This window comes from Orcinus orca, chromosome 4, assembly GCF_937001465.1.
Source record: "Orcinus orca chromosome 4, mOrcOrc1.1, whole genome shotgun sequence".
Classification (NCBI taxonomy): Eukaryota; Metazoa; Chordata; class Mammalia; order Artiodactyla; family Delphinidae; genus Orcinus; species Orcinus orca.
Window position 1 is genome coordinate 121,575,883 of NC_064562.1, and position 18,198 is coordinate 121,594,080.

General features: G+C 35.5%; 1 protein-coding gene across 4 annotated transcripts in view; it reads right to left on the minus strand.

Moving 5' to 3' along the window:
- Positions 1–18,198, minus strand: part of TBCK (TBC1 domain containing kinase) — a 244,314-nt gene that overhangs the window by 137,524 nt on the left and 88,592 nt on the right. For all 4 annotated transcript variants that reach the window (XR_004483193.2, XM_004269604.3, XM_033427801.2 and 1 more), the window contains exon 20: positions 4,559–4,644. Coding sequence is in view for 3 of the 4 variants with exons in the window: in XM_004269604.3 (XP_004269652.1) it covers positions 4,559–4,644 (86 nt within the window). In the remaining variant the exon portion in view is untranslated. The remainder of the gene's footprint in view (positions 1–4,558; positions 4,645–18,198) is intronic.

An 18,198-nucleotide genomic window follows, 5' to 3' on the forward strand; every position in this document is an offset into this window, starting at 1 on the left:
GTGTCCACATTTGCCCTTGATGAATCCTAGCCTGTATTGTTGGAGGTGCAGAAAGTCACCTAAGCAATCATCTTTTTTTTTTTTTTTAACATCTTTATTGGAGTATAATTGCTTTACAATGGTGTGTTAGTTTCTGCTGTATAACATAAGCAATCATCTTAAAGGTAGAACACTGAAGGCAATAATTCGGGAAAAAAAAAAGCAAGACTGCACATACAAACTAATGACATGTAACTAAAAATAAGTGATTATTAATAGAATAAGAAAAATGTTAGAAAAATTCTCCATTTCATCATACCTCTCCCACCACTATTCATTGTCAATAATCTCTACGTTAAAAACATCAAATCTTTTTGTTAAATTAAATTTAAAAATAGTCTCAACATTTTCATGTTATCTCCAAACTTGAGAAACAGCCCAACAAAACACACACAAAAAAATCAAGATTTCAAAAAACTAAAAACAGGGCTTCCCTGGTGGCGCAGTGGTTGGGAGTCTGCCTGCTGATGCAGGGGACACGGGTTCGTGCCCCGGTCCGGGAAGATCCCACATGCCGCGGAGCGGCTGGGCCCGTGAGCCATGGCCGCTGAGCCTGCGCTCCGCAGCGTGAGAGGCCACAACAGTGAGAGGCCCACGTACCACAAAAACAACAACAAAAACCCCAAAAAATAATCTTCCTATTAACACTTTAACTGTGTTAAATATCTCTCCTTTTGCCCTTTCTCCGTGACAAAAGAATAGTCAGAGAAAAGGGAATTTCCTCCAGGTTAAGATATATTCTCTTTCCCCTAACTTCTCTTTTGTTAACTCTAGGACTCTCAATAGTGATAGACGTGTTCCCTAGAGGATGTTTAGAAATACATGTAGAGACATTTTTCAGAAATAACGTGTAGGTGTTTTATTGTCACAATGATTAGGGGATTATTATAGACAATCAGTGGCTGGGGGCCAGGAATGCTCAGTATTTGCCACATACTGGACATTCTCAACCCACAAGGAACTGTCCCCCACCCCATGCGACTTATGAATGTCTCATGAAACTAATCACACTATATATATGAATCAATATTACTTTCGCATTACTAGTATTGAAGCTTTTACAAGAAGTTATACAAAAATACCCCAGTAATTATAGGAGAGGGTCATAATGGAGAGGGAAGCTAAATAGAATAAAGATATTATATCAAAATTATTGAATTATTAAATAATTAACTCACCTTATATAGCAGCACATTTAACAAACACTAAAGTACCCTCCACTCAGATTTAACAAACATTAACTAACATTTTGTCACAAATGCTTTGAAAAACTTTTAAAGCAAAATAGTACATTATAGATTCCAATATAATGGAAAGCCCCTTTCTACCATTCCTCAATTCTAATTCTCTCTTCTTTAAATATTATGTTTTGTACTTTCTATAACTTCTGTAAGAATTCCTTCCTAGATGGAAATTATAAATCTGACATTCCATATGTATGTCTTCTAGGCAAGCTAGAACTTATTTTTATGTATGGTGTGAGGTTGGCTTTGATTCCCACCTCCCTCCATACAGTTACGCAATTGCATCAGGGCCATTTATTGAATAATCTTTTCAAATTGACTTATAGAGCCATTTCTGTCATATACCAAATTCCATACCTGGATGGGTTTATTTTGTGCTTTCTGTTTCACTAGTTTATATTAATAATATCACTGCATTAGTTTTCTTTTGGTTAATATTTGCCTCATATTTTTTAAATCTCCTTTTTGACCAATATCCTTAAATTTTTACATTTGTCTCTTATAAACAGTATACAGATGGATTTTTTAAAATATCTAATAATTTCCTTTATTAGGTAATCAGGTTACCCTCTTTCTGTGTTTTCTCTATGTTTTTAAAGGGGTGGATGACTTTCCTTTGTTCCACACTCCCCCATTCCATTTAAAAGTTATACATTTTCTTTCTATTCTTTTAGTGAGTACCATTCAAATTTTAATATGCATTCCTGTACTTCTACATTTCTTGTGAGCAGAGATGCTAACTGCCCTTTGTTCTGCAGTATAGTCTCAATGATGTTTGTACAAAAATAGCCGTGGTAAACAGAGATAGAGTCTCTTTTTGCAGCAACAGACAGGTTTTCTTATAGCCTCAGAAGAAAACGATAGCCTCTCTCTCTCTCTCTCTCTCTCTCTTTCTCTCTCCAGAGTAAATGAAGATATGTTCAATATCCATTAAAAAAAAAAATCAAGTTCCCTAAACTCGGAGTTCCTCTCCTATAACACAATCCACTGCATTATGCAGGTATCATTTGGACCCTCTGTGTCGTCTCTATGGGATTTGGAAGCAAGGGAAATCAAGACAAATATGCTAATGCTCATGCTGCTTGCTGTGCTGTGAGTGAGAAAGTCCTTTGTCTCTGACACAGGAGTCTTGGATTTTCTGCCAATATCTATGAAACAGTAACAGGCTCATTTATTAGCTTTTGAGTATGGTAAAATCAAATCCCAGATCTGAAAGGATGCCTGACTTGATGTCTAAATATAAAGAGCATATTTACTTTCCCCTCAAATGATACAAAATCATTAGAACACTTTTAAGTTGAAATCCCACTGACTCTTACCTTTCATGTTATTGTTACCTAGAATTTTACTTCCATCATGCTATTAGCCTTTCCCCAATTGATTTTACGTATAAATATTTAATAGTCATTGTTTAATTAGATTGCAAACTTGTGAGGATTAGAGGAGTGCTTAAAGAGGGTTAGAGCAGTGCTTAGTGCACAGTAAGCGCTTAATATATGTCCACATTATTTTTTAACAATGTTTTTTGCTTGCCTCTTCTCATATACCGTACACTTTCAGAGTTTAATTTTTCTGATTAAGCAAAGATAAGTTATTTTTCCATATGTGATTTTTTAATACTATGTTCATGAATATGTCTAAGGATTTTATCAGACTATCTTTATAATTCCATACATATTTTTCTACATAAATGATTCTTCTCAATCTAAAACTCTGACTAAAGCAGTGTAGTTTTCTGTTTAGTCACCGAGCACAATTAGGTGCTTTCAAGGGAATTTTTAAAAAAGAATTATCCTTTTTTTTAAGTCTATATCATAGTAGTTTTTCCCTCAGAAACCTAAAACAATTACCAACTCGGCAATCAGTTCCTTTATAATTTCTTCAACTCTAGACATAAGATTTAATCTAGTATTGTCTTATGCCATATCTCACATTTATAATGTGAAGCAGGAAAGGTAGGGTTATGTAAAAATGAATACTTAATATGATAATATATATACTGGTTAAATTTTTACAAAGTTTTCTATCTCTATACATAATTATAGGGTTTGATCTTATTTTATTTGTTTTATAATATGTATATATATTTTTTGGAGCCCTCATTGAGCAAGCCATGTACTCAAATGAAAGGTATTTCTCCACAGGCCTAGAAGCAAATACCACTGTATATATGAAGGATGGCTACTTTAGGCCTGATGATGACATCACAGAATTACAGTGCAACACACAGAGCAATGAACTAGAATTAGTACACCTATGTTTTAGTCTCTGTTCTCCCACTGGAAGATGAACCAGACTAGGGGCAGAGGGCTGTCCAATGACATAAGTTAAAGTTTTATGTTCTGAGACTATTTAGTTTTGTTACCTTCTCAAACAATAAATTTCTTATCTACTAATGCTGAAATTACTTGCTTCATACACCTTACAGATTTGTCTTGAGAATCAAATGAAATGTTTGTGAAAGTATTTTTAAACTTCAAAGCACCCTGCAAGTATTTATACTGTAAGTGTTACTGTTAACACTTTAAATGCATTAGTATAGTGTTAATATAAACATTTTTCACCCCTAGTCTTACCATCAACATATGGGTTTCTGGATATAAGCCTTAAGAGGAAAGGTATGATCAGGAAACAAAGAAGGTTAAGATAGAATAAGGAGATTGCTATCTCAAAAAGGTTCTTTTTTGTTTTGTTTTGTTTTGCAAAGTCCTGTGATACTGTACTCCAACTGTCTTTTAAAAGAGGTTTGAGTCCGTGTCACATACTACATGTGAGTAATAGGCTAAGCTATACCTTGGCTAACCTTTGACAGTCAACTCTGACTTTTGGTTTGATAAGGAACCCAAGAAGCTAATGAAGTAAGCCAAAATCTGGCAAAGTTTCCAAGGTAATGTATCAAGCAAAACACAGAAGCAGCTACTTAAGAATTTACTAAGTTCAAATTTCCTACTTCTTCAAAAACAGGCCTGAATATCAAAAAATCCAAGTGAAAACTGCTAACATCACAGTTTAATACAACACTCACACTACTGGGTTTTTAAAAATAATTTGATAGTATCAAGAAAAATAAGATACTTCCCCTTTACTTAAAGTGAGAATATGGAAGGTAACCACACAAACTTTATAACAAAAGACTATATAATTACTAGCAGGAACTTGTTTAGATACATGGACTTCTTAGGACAACAAAACTTTAAAAACAGTACTTTGTCGTGCTGCCGATTTCTGCTTTATTTTTTTTTTACCTCATTTCTATTAATGCAACAAGTACTTACATCTGGAATAAATCCAATTTCATTGAGATGATTGCTTAGCTCTGGATCATGGAATGCAATCATCTGAGAGAATACAGTCAGATACTCTGAAATGATAATAAAGTTTAAGACAATCATTTTTTTTTTACATAGTACTTCAAATAAAGACATTAAATCCACATAAATTAGTTTTATTTACATTTTGAATGAGATTTGGTTTCTCCATGAAGAGAACATACTTTATTAATTTTCTGTTTTGTTACTACTTCAAATATGGCTAATTATTAAACAAACAAAGCTTTTCATTAAAAGCTATGCCACAACTTATTTTCTACCTTCAGAGCTGTCACTTCATTTCCTGAATCACAAATTATTCACATGATGAATGATTTTTTCCTATTAAATTCAACAAAATCATTTTGTCTAGTGATATTAAATCTGTCTTGCATTTATTAATTGTTCAGAAAGTGTAACAGATACTTAAATAAGGAACAACACAGTCACAAATAGAATAATTACACCTCAAATTTGTTTACATATACAGATATATGCATTTGTTCCAGTAAAGTGAAGACCCAGGATAGACCCTAAGGCCCAGGGAACTTCTGGGTTTAATTAACTTTTCTTTAACTTCTTTTTTTTCTCCTTCCAATTAGCAATGGTATATTTATAGTCCTAATTTACCTAGAAGCCAGAGGTATGCAACATCAACAATCATAAGCATTCAACTTTACGTTGATGAAAGCATATAGTTATTAACTTTAAAAAGCACACTTCAACAAAGCTACAGTCATCAAGACGGTATGGTACTGGCACAAAAACAGAAAGATAGATCAATGGAACAGGATAGAAAGCCCAGAGATAAACCCATGCACATATGGACACCTTATCTTTGATAAAGGTGGCAGTAATGTACAATGGAGAAAGGACAGCCTCTTCAATAAGTGGTGCTGGGAAAACTGGACAGGTACATGTAAAAGTATGAGATTAGATCACTCCCTAACACCATACACAAAAATAAGCTCAAAATGGATTAAAGACCTAAATGTAAGGCCAGAAACTATCAAACTCTTAGAGGAAAACATAGGCAGAACACTCTATGACATAAATCACAGCAAGATCCTTTCTGACCCACCTCCTAGAGTAATGGAAATAAAAACAAAAATAAACAAATGGGACCTAATGAAACTTCAAAGCTTTTGCACAGCAAAGGAAACCATAAACAAGACCAAAAGACAACCCTCAGAATGGGAGAAAATATTTGCAAATGAAGCAACCGACAAAGGATTAATCTCCAAAATTTACAAGCAGCTCATGCAGCTCAATAACAAGAAAACAAACAACCCAATCCAAAAATGGGCAGAAGACCTAAATAGACATTTCTCCAAAGAAGATATACAGACTGCCAACAAACACATGAAAGAATGCTCAACATCATTAATCATTAGAGAAATGCAAATCAAAACTACAATGAGATATCATCTCACACCAGTCAGAATGGCCATCATCAAAAAATCTAGAAACAATAAATGCTGGAGAGGGTGTGGAGAAAAGGGAACACTCTTGCACTGCTGGTGGGAATGTGAATTGGTTCAGCCACTATGGAGAACAGTATGGAGGTTCCTTAAAAAACTACAAATAGAACTACCATATGACCCAGCAATCCCACTACTGGGCATATACCCTGAGAAAACCAAAATTCAAAAAGAGTCATGTACCAAAATGTTCATTGCAGCTCTATTTACAATAGCCCGGAGATGGAAACAACCTAAGTGCCCGTCATCAGATGAATGGATAAAGAAGATGTGGCACATATATACAATGGAATATTACTCAGCCATAAAAAGAAACGAAATTGAGCTATTTGTAATGAGGTGGATAGACCTAGAGTCTGTCATACAGAGTGAAGTAAGTCAGAAAGAAAAAGACAAATACCGTATGCTAACACATATATATGGAATTTAAGAAAAAAATGTCATGAAGAACCTAGGGGTAAAGCAGGAATAAAGACGCAGACCTCTTAGAGAACGGACTTGAGGTTATGGGGAGGGGGAAGAGTGAGCTGTGACAGGGCGAGAGAGAGTCATGGGCATATACACACTAACAAACGCAGTAAGGTAGATAGCTAGTGGGAAGCAGCCGCATGGCACAGGGATATTGGCTCGGTGCTTTGTGACAGCCTGGAGGGGTGGGATGGGGAGGGTGGGAGGGAGGGAGACGCAACAGGGAAGACATATGGGAACATATGTTTATGTATGACTGATTCACTTTGTTATAAAGCAGAAACTAACACACCATTGTAAAGCAATTATACCCCAATAAAGATGTTAAAAAAAAAAAAAAAAAAAAAAAGCACACTTCATTTTAAACTAGAAAATCATGCCTCAGGCAATTGTCCACAGCTATGCTCCAGTTTATTAAATATCTTTCTTATCTGAGCCTGATAAAAGATAATTACTATGTAGGATTACATGGCTAATTAAGGATCTACTGAAGAAACCTAATCCATCATGAAAACATTTTCCTTGTATTCTGCCAAACACTTATGGTGGGATTTATACATGTGTTATAACTGCATACATACATATATACACACACACATACACATATAAATACACACAAATATATATGTGTATATATATATAAAATACACACATAAATATGTGTATACACTTATTTTGTATATTATTGTATACCATATATGTAAATATAAATTATAAGGCTGGCAAAAGTTTTGGTTGCTCAGGATAAGCTCTGGAATGAGATACAGCATGGTTTGTTACATTCAGAAAAATTTCTTTAAGGGAGAGATATGACAGAACTGATGATATCAGCACTATGTCAAATTTCAAGTTATTTCAAAAATGAATTTAAAAGTTCCTTAGAGCAAATAAAAAAAACCTGAAATGCATATGTCCTTTGATGTATAAACCAACCTGAGAATTTAAGAGGAGCTACAGAAAAACAGACTGGTAGGCAAAATAAAACAAAAGATCCCATGGATATTACTGCTGACTCTTTTAAAATATTCATAAAATACTCTAATTGTGATTTATAATAATGAAGATTTGCATCTAGAGCTATAATAACCCCCAAAACAGTATTTTCTAACTGATAGGTGACCTATGTAAGGGTAAATGTTATTCTTAAAAAAAAACCAAGGTATTTATGAAATTTCCTCTTAAACTTCAAGTGAGGTTTAATGTTGTACTTTGGCACACAACCATGTCTTATATAAATTTCTGTTTTACTGAAACTTTATACTTTTTAATTTTTTGCAATGAGATATTAAATGAAAATAGTCTTTTTCCCTTCTAATGCCACCATATTAAAAATTCTTATTCCTCTCCTATAGAATAGGATTTTTTAAATTTATCATATACTTTTAAATGACAATTCTCAAAGAATTCAGTGTAAGGATTTTATACGACACTATCATATTTCTGTGCAGCTGTTTATAAATAAGATATCTACTTGTTTTCAAAAAATTTTTCATAAAAGAGATACAGAGGTGACATTTTATTAAGTCCCACACATGGATATCCTTATTTTTTCCTTTTCGACCAGTCTTTCTGCTTTCATTCTCTTAGCAGGGGTAAGGAGAAGATGAAGGATAATGGGCAACAGATTTAAAGCAAAAGGTGTCCTCTGCTCACAAACCAAAAATGGCATTCTCAATTCCGTAACTATTTGTAATTTTCCATCAGGCTGCTAGCTTATTCTGAAGATGGAACTATAGATAAATATGCAGAGAGTCATAAATCTCTTGTCAACTAAAATGTGCCCAAACTAAATCATTTGGTGACATTAGACTCACGGCACTCAAAAGAAGTCGAAGTTATTTTACTGCAAATGAACCCAAATTAGATTATTTTCCATTATGAAGTTTGCCAGCTATAAAATTTGGCTTACTGTCTAAAGCCACAAGAATAAGCACCAACCTTTATGTCTAAATGGGAAGAGGGGGTTTCAAAAGAAGAGAAAGGAAAGAGAAAGGTAATTTTTAGGGCTATATTTGTGAATCATTTTATGTTTTGCTCACATACCCTGCTCTAGTAAAAAAAAATCTACAAGCAGCTTACTTAATAGATCTTGGAATATTTCTAGTAATGGTAGAACATTTTCTGTCTCAGGAAATATCTCCTTAGTCACATGATGCAAGACATTTTTGAAAATGCTCAATGTATTTCCTACTACCTTTCAATATCCTAACATTAAAGTCATCCATGACAAAGATGTGCATTAAACTGGAAATACGCAATGTACTGTTTTTCCAAATATATAACCCTTAGAGTGAAGTTGCATACTCTCCTTCTCTCTTTGCTACTGCTGGATGAGAAAGGAGATTTATATTATATTCCCATTTGACAACTGGACTTCAGACTTTGATGCCTGTCTTCCTTTCTCCCCCTAAAAGACTTGCTGAATGTCTATGTGTAGTGGGACCATACATCCTAGTTTACCTGGAAGAGTCCCAGTTGCCAATGGTAGACTCAGTGTCTGGTGCATTTAGTGCCCCTTCAACCCTCAAAAATATCACTAGTTAGTTATATATTCATCCTAGCTATGTGTGGCACTACATTAAATGCTAGGGACATTACAGTGAAGAAGATAGTTCCCTTGCCTTCAAAGGATTTATAAACATATACAAGTAAACAAAAAATTGGAGAAATTTTCCCAAGTTTATATGGTACGTCCCTCTATCTTTCCCTTTCTGACTTCCACATCTTCTAATGGTTCAAGTGTAACTATGCCTTGGTTTTATAAACAGTGTAACAATATGCTGAATGTTGCGGTGAAATTCCAGTGGCCGTTTTGGTGAACACACACATAGTACAGTGACTTCAAACAACAGTTTAAATGTTTTATAGGCCAGTTTTCTGGGTTGTTTCTTTCTTAAGTGCAAGATGACATTAAGGTATAGTTGGATTTTCCATGAAGGATTAGTTTCCATCCTTAGTAACTAAGTGGCTGCCTCTCCTCACCGGCCTGAACCTGCCTTTTTTTCTCTTCAATACCTTAAAGTATGTCTGTCTTGCAAGTTATAACCCTGTTTTCCAATATCACTGAAACTCTAATCAATCTATCCCTTTCAAATCCCTCCATTTTCTTCAATCCAACTGGCACTCTAAGGTTCTGAATCTAAGAGTAATTTTAATAATCACAGATAATCTTAGGGGGACAACCCTGAATTGTTTAATCAGTATATTATTTTTTAAAGTTCCTATGTGTTGGTACTTTATCAACTCGATGGTAAATTTGCTGGGGACAATTTGATAGTGCCAAAAATGATTATGAATATTCATTTCAGCAGAAGTAATTAAATTTATTATCTTCTTAAAAATGTCTGCAGGTAATAAGTTAATAGAACCATGATTAAAAAACAAAACAGAACAGGACATCTTGACTAAATAGATAATTTTTCTCTCTTCTGTAAGAGGCAAAGCATTGAGTCTTATAAGCATATAAATACTCTATTTTATGAAAAACTTTAAAATAAAGAAGTTTAAAGTTCTATTAGAGTATAATTATAAAAACACATTTTGGGACTTCCCTGGTGGCACAGTGGTTAAGAATCCACCTGCCAATGCAGGGGACATGGGTTCGAGCCCTGGTCCAGGAAGATCCCACATGCTGTGGAGCAACTAAGCCCATGTACCACAACTAGTGAGCCTGCACTCTAGAGCCCGTGAGCCACAACTACTGAGCCCGCATGCCACAACTACTGAAGTCCAAGCGCCTAGAGCCCGTGCTCTGCAACAAGAGAAGCCACCGCAATGAGAAGCCTGCACACTGCATCGAAGAGTAGCCCCTGCTTGCCTCAACTAGAGAAAGCCTGCGGGCAGCAACAAAGACCAACACACCCAAAAACAAATAATAAATAAATTTATAAAAAATAAAAACATATAAAAACACATGTTTTCAAAGAAGATTTAATGTTGCTATTGAATATAGAAACTTTTCATCTCAGTAGAGACAATTAAACGACTAAATGAATACGCAGTATTACAATTAGCTGTTGAATTGATTGGTTTCATATGACACAGGAGTTTTCCAAAACTATGGGAAACAAAGTGTGTACGTGATATTTATGCTAATCAAAATCAATGTTATTTTGAAGTTTAAAGCTTAAAACACCATAAAACACAGGGGGACGGGAGGACAATCAAAGAGGGAAACCAAGAAAATGAAAACTGAGTATTTCTAATTCCAAGCCTAAAATACACATTTTGAAGAATAAATCATTGCTCTTCCATAAACTTTGGCAACCAATAATCACTGTACTGTTTCAGCTCATTCTTTAGCTCTCCATCCCTCTTTCTCTGGCTCCATGGACCAGATTTGACTACTGGCTGTTTTATCAATCCATTTTGCACTTTTTTTTACCTCAGTTCTTTTCCTTGTCCTCTGTCTTCAGAATGTCTTTCTCCCTTTCACCAAGCAAATTCCTACTCAAATTTCAAGTTCGTCAATAAGTATTCTGTCTCTTAAGAAACCTTTCCAGACATGCCGTTCCTTTCCTTTGCCACCAAAAACAAAGTTAAAAAATCAAAATAACCTCACCCCACTTCTTCCTCTGCGCTAATATAGTAACATGTATACTTATTTCATTGACTTATAATTAGTTATTTTCACATTTATTTCCTATATTTGGCTATGAAATCCCTTGGAAAAAGACTGAATATTAAAGTACATTACTGGTTAATCAATCAAACTAAATATGAGTCTTTTTGGCCTTTCTGACCAATCTCTCCAAATTTGTGCTGTGTACACTGTGGTTTCTCTTGTATTTCCATATATGAAACAGATATGGTCTTGCTTATTTGTATAATAAGCCTTTTCAAAGTGTATTAAAGAAGTTCATAGTTAAAAAGTATGAAAACTCCTCTTTTTCAACATATATCTAGTTGAAATATGAAACAATTTGTGGAGAAATGAAACTTTTTAGAGGTTAAAAATAGGAATCTCTACAGAACCAATATAGAAGTTAATGTAATGGAAGCTATCTAATATGGCCCTGTAAGAGCTGGCCATCTAGTGAGGCACCATCCAGCCATCTCATAAATAACATAACCAACTCATTTTATAAGTCCTATTTTAACTGTTTTTCTGAGAATTCTCCAAATATCTTCATCTTTCTTAAAGCACAGGCATCTAGCTAAGCACTATGCTTGTAGAGGCCTGACAAATTTGGAAAAAGATTATTTCCAGGCTTTCACATATGAAAGTTCAGTTAACACTACAGGTTCCAAAGGAAAAAAAAAAAAAGTTAAGACCATTTTATTTATTGTGATCTATATTAAAGGCAATGATTCCATGAGACAAAAAGGGTGCATATATTTTTCCTTTTAAATGTATCTTTTATACATTAGAACTGTGCCTATGTATCATATAGCATGCTATTACTCTTTATTTCAAAGTAATTTAAGGTGAGACACAGAAAGTGGATTCTGGTAAGATATGCTTAGGAGTGTTTTACTCAAATGTTTTATTATAGTCAAAATTATTTGAAAAGCACATTTAATACATTACAGACATTTCACTGTAAACATGATCCTTGTAAAAGTTATATGGAATATTTTATAATGTGGTATATATTATAAATAAACACTATAAACTGTATTATTGAGAAAAATACAAATAAGCCCTATGGCATTTTTTTAAAAAAACAAACTTGAGTTTAAAATTTTGACTGTTCTTTCTATAAAAATTGAAGAATACATTTAATAAAAAGATAACAGTATTATTCTAAAAACTATCTTGCTAAAAATGTCTTTTTTATGTATTATGAGTCTTAAAATTTCTAGTGACATTTCATTGACTCCATACATTTAACCTACAAACTAAAAATATTAACTCTGAATCACAGCAACTGGGAAGAGAATTTGATTTATTCAACTCTTACGGAGAAAATAAAAGTGCTGTTTAATCCCTTTTTTTTAATTTTTAAATTTAATTTTATTTTTTTAATGCAGCAGGTTCTTATTAGTCATCAATTTTACACACATCAATGTATACATGTCAATCCCAATCGCCCAAGTCATCACACCACCACCACCACCACCCCCATGGCTTTCAACCCTTGGTGTCCATACGTTTGTTCTCTACATCTGTGTCTCAATTTCTGCCCTGTAAACCGGTTCATCTGTACCATTTTTCTAGGTTCCACATACATGTGTTAATATACGATATTGGCTTTTCTCTTTCTGACTTACTTCACTCTGTGAGACAGTTGCTAGATCCATCCATGTCTCAACAAATGACTCAATTTCGTTCCTTTTAATGGCTGAGTAATATTCCATTGTATATATGTACCACCTCTTCTTCATCCATTCGTCTGTCGATGGGCATTTAGGTTGCTTCCATGACCTGGCTTTGTAAATAGTGCTGTACTGAACGTTGGGGTGCATATGTCTATTTGAATTATGGTTTTCTCTGGGTATATGCCCAGTAGTGGGATTGCTGGATCATATGGTAATTCTATTTTTAGTTTTTTAAGGAACCTCCATGCTGTTCTCCATAGTGGCTGTATCAATTTACATTCCCACCAACAGTGCAAGAGGGTTCCCTTTTCTCCAGACCCTCTCCAGCATTCGTTGTTTGTAGATTTTCTGATGATGCCCATTCTAACTGGTGTGAGGTGATACCTTGTTGTAGTTTTGATTTGCATTTCTCTAATAATTAGGGATGTTGAGCAGCTTTTCATGTACTTCTTGGCTCTCTGTATGTCTTCTTTACAGAAATGCCTATTTAGGTCTTCTGCCCATGTTTGGATTGGGCTGTTTATTTCTTTAATATTGAGCTGCATGAGCTGTTTATATATTTTGGAGATTAATCCTTTGTCCATTGATTCGTTGGCAAATATTTTCTCCCATTCTGTGGGCTGTCTTTTCATCTTGTTTATTGGTTTCTTTTGCTGTGTAAAAGCTTTGAAGTTTCATTAGGTCCCATTTGTTTATTTTTGTTTTTATTTCCATTACTCTAGAAGGTGGATCAAAAAAGATCTTGCTGTGATTTATGTCAAAGAGTGTTCTTCCTATGTTTTCAGGTAAGAGTTTTATAGTGTCCAGGCTTACATTTAGGTCTCGAATCCATTCTGAGTTTACTTTTGTGTATGGTGTTAGGGAGTGTTCTAATTTCATTCTTTTACATGTCGTTGTCCAGTTTTCCCAGCACCACTTATTGAAGAGACTGTCTTTTCTCCATTGTATACCCTTGCCTCCTTTCTCATAGATTAGTTGACCATAGGTGTGTGGGTTTATCTCTGGGCTTTCTATCTTGTTCCATTGATCTATGTTTCTGTTTTTGTGCCAGTACCATATTGTCTTCATTACTGTAGCTTTGTAGCATAGTCTGAAGTCAGGGAGTCTGATTCCGCCAGCTCTGTTTTTTTCCCTCAAGACTGATTTGGCTATTCGGGGTCTTTTGTGTCTCCATACAAATTTTAAGACTTTTTGTTCTAGTTCCGTAAAAAATGCCACTGGTAATTTGATAGGGATTGCATTTAATCTGTAGATTGCTTTGGGTAGTAGAGTCATTTTCACAATATTGATTCTTCCAATCCAAGAACATGATATATCTCTCCATCTGTTGCTATCATCTTTAATTTCTTTCATCAGTGTCTTATAGTTTGCTGCATACAGTTCTTTTGTCCCCCTAGGTAGGTTTATTCCTAGGTATTTTATTCTTTTTGTTGCAATGGTAAATGGGAGTGTTTACTTAATTCCTCATTCAGATATTTCATCATTAGTGTATAGGAATGCAAGGGATTTCTGTGCATTAATTTTGTATACTGCAACTTTACCAAATTCATTGATTAGCTCTAGGAGTTTTCTGGTGGCATCTTTAGGATTCTCTATGTATAGTATCATGTCATCTGCAAACAGTGACAGTTTTACTTCTTCTTTTCCAATTTGGATTCCTTTTATTTCTTTTTCTTCTCTGGTTGCTGTGGCTAGGACTTCCAAAACTATGTTGAATAATAGTGGTGAGAGTGGACATCCTTGTCTTGTTCCTGATCTTAGAGGAAATGCTTTCAGTTTTTCACCATTGGGAATGATGTTTGCTGTGGGTTTGTCACATATGGCCTTTATTATGTTGAGGTAGGGTCCCTCTATGCCCACTTTCTGGAGAGTTTTTATGATAAATCGGTATTGAATTCTGTCAAAAGCTTTCTCTACATCTATTGATATGATCATATGGTTTTAATACTTCAATTTGTTAATATGGTGTATCACATTGATTGATTTGCATATATTGAAGAATCCTTGTATCCCTGGGATAAGTCCCACTTGAGTGTGTGATCCTTTTAATGTGCTGTTGGATTCTGTTTGCTAGTATTTTGCTGAGGACTTTTGCACCTATATTCATCAGTGATATTGGTCTCTAACTTTCTTTTCTTTGTAGTATCTTCGTCTGATTTTTGTATCAGGGTGATGGTGGCCTCATAGAATGAGTTTGGGAGTGTTCCTTCCTCTGCAATTTTTGGAAGACTTTGCGAAGGATGGGTGTTAACTCTTCTCTAAATGTTTGATAGAATTCACCTGTCAAGCCATCTGGTCCTGGACTTTTGTTTGTTGGAAGATTTTCAATCACAGTTTCAATTTCAATACTTGTGATTGGTCTGTTCATATTTCCTATTTCTTCCTGGTTCAGTCTTAGAAGATTATACCTTTCTAAGAATTTGTCCATTTCTTCTAGGTTGTCCATTTTATTGGCATAGAGTTGCTTGTAGTAGTCTCTTAGGATGTGTTGTATTTCTGCAGTGTCTGTTGTAACTTCTCCTTTTTCATTTCTAATTTTATTGATTTGAGTCGTCTCCCTCTTTTTCTTGATGAGTCTGGCTAATGGTTTATCAAGTTTGTTTATCTTCTCGAAGAACCAGCTTTTAGTTTTATTGATCTTTGGCACTGTTTACCTTGTTTCTATTTCATTTATTTCTGCTCTGATCTTTATGATTTCTTTCCTTCTGCTAACTTTGGGTTTTGTTTGTTCTTCTTTCTCTAGTTCCTTTAGGTGCAAGGTTAGATTGTTTATTTGAGATTTTTCTTGTTTCTTGAGGTAGGCTTGCATAGCTATAAACATCCCTCTTAAAACTGCTTTTGCTGCATCCCATAGGTTTTGGATAGTCGTGTTTTCATTGTCATTTGTCTCTAGGTATTTTTTGATTTTCTCTTTGATTTCTTCAGTGATCTCTTGGTTATTTAGTAACGTATTGTTTAGCTTCCATGTGTTTGTGTTTTTTATGTTTTTTTCCCTGTAATTCATCTCTAATCTCATAGTGTTGTGGTCAGAAAAGGTGCTTGGTATGATTTCAATTTTATTAAATTTACTGAGGCTTGATCTGTGACCCAAGATGTGATCTATCCTGGAGAATGTTCCGTGTGCACTTGAGAAGAAAGTGTAATCTGCTGTTTTTGGATGGAATGTCCTATAAATATCAATTAAATCTATGTGGTCAATTGTGTCATTTAAAGATTGTGTTTCCTTTTTACTTTCTGTCTGCATAATCTGTCCATTGGTGTAAGTGAGGTGTTAAAGTCCCCCACTATTATTGTGTTACTGTCAATTTCCTGTTTTATAGCTGTTAGCATTTGCCTATGTATTGAGGTGCTCCTATGTTGGGTGCATATATATTTATAATTGTTATATCTTCTTCTTTGATTGATCCCTTGATCATTATGTAGTGTCCTTCCTTATGTCTTGTAACAGTCTTCATTTCAAAGTCTATTTTATCTGTTATGAGTAAGGCTACTCCCTCTTCTTTTGATTTCCTTTTGCATGGAATATCTTTTTCCATCCCTTCACTTTCATCTGTATGTGTCCCTAGGTCTGAAGTGGGTCTCTTGTAGACAGCATATAGATGGGTCTTGTTTTTGTATCCATTCAGTGAGCCTGTGTCTTTTGGTTGGAGCGTTTAATCCATTCATGTTTAAGGTAATTATCGATATGTATGTTCCTATGACCATTTTCTTAACTGTTTTGTTTTTGTAGGTCCTTTTCTTCTCTTGTGTTTCCCACTTAGAGAAGTTTCTTTAGTATTTGTTGTAGAGCTGGTTTGGTGGTGCTGAATTCTCTTAGCTTTTGCTTGTCTGTAAAGCTTTTGATTTCTCCATCAAAGCTGAATGAGATCCTTGCAGGGTAGAGTAATCTGGTTGTAGGTTCTTCCCTTGCATCACTTTTAAGTATATCATGCCATTCCCTTCTGGCTGGTAGAGTTTCTGCTGAGAAATCAGCTGTTAACCTTATGGGAGTTCCCTTGTATGTTATTTGTCATTTTCCCTTGCTGCTTTCAATAATTTTTCTTTTGCTTTAATTTTTGCTAATTTGATTACTATGTGTCTCGTTATGTTTCTGTTTGGGTTTATCCTGTATGGGACTCTCTGTGCTTCCTGGACTTGCGTGGCTATTTCCTTTCCCATGTTAGGGAAGTTTTTGACTCTAATCGCTTCAAATATTTTCTCGGGTCCTTTCTCTCTCTCTTTTCCTTCTGGGACCCCTATAATGCGAATGCTGTTGCGTTTAATGTTGTTCCAGAGGTCTCTTAGGCTGTCTTCATTTCTTTTCATTCTTTTTTCTTCATTCTATTCCGCAGCAGTGAATTCCACCGTTCTGTCTTCCAGGTAACTTATCCGCTCTTCTGCCTCAGTTATTCTGCTATTGATTCCTTGTAGTGTAGTTTTCATTTCAGTTATTGTTTTGTTCATCTGTTTGTTTGTTCTTTAATTCTTCTAGGTTTTTGTTAAACATTTCTTGCATCTTCTCAATCTTTGCCTCCATTCTTTTTCCGAGGTCCTGGATCATCTTCACTATCATTATTCTGAATTTTTCTTCTGGAAGGTTGCCTATCTCCACTTTATTTAGTTGTTTTTCTGGGGTTTTATCTTGTTCCTTCATCTGGTACATAACGCTCTGCCTTTTCATCTTGTCTATCTTTCTATGAATGTGGTTTTTGTTCCACAGGCTGCAGGATTGTATTTCTTCTTGCTTCTGCTATCTGCCCTCTGGTGGATGAGGCTAAGAGGCTTGTGTAAGTTTCCTGATGGGAGGGACTGGTGGTGGGTAGAGCTGACTGCTGCTCTGGTGGGCAGAGCTCAGCAAAACTTTAATCTGCTTAACTGTTGATGGGTGGGGCTGGGTTCCCTCCCAGTTGGTTGTTTGGCCTGAGGCAACCCAACCCTGGAGCCTACCTGGGCTCTTTGGGGGGGCTAATGACAGACTCTGGGAGGGCTCACGCCAAGAAGTACTTCCCAGAACTTCTGCTGCCAGCGTCCTTGTCCCCAAGGTTAGCCACAGGCACAACCCGCCTCTGCATGAGACCCTCCAACACTAGCAGGTAGGCCTGGCTCTGTCTCCCCTGGGGTCACCGCTCATTCCCCTGGGTCCCAATGCACACACTACTTTGTGTGTGCCCTCCAAGAGTGGAGTCTCTGTTTCCCCCAGTCCTGTCCAAGTCCTGCAATCAAATGCCACTAGCCTTCAAAGTCTGATTCTGTAGGAATTCCTCCTCCAGTTGCCAGACCCCCAGGTTGGGAAGCCTGACGTGGGGCTCCGAACCTTCACTCCAGTGGGTGGACTTTTGTAGTATAAGTGTTCTCCAGTCTGTGAGTCACTCACCCAGCAGTTATAGGATTTGATTTTACTGTGACTGTGCCCCTCCT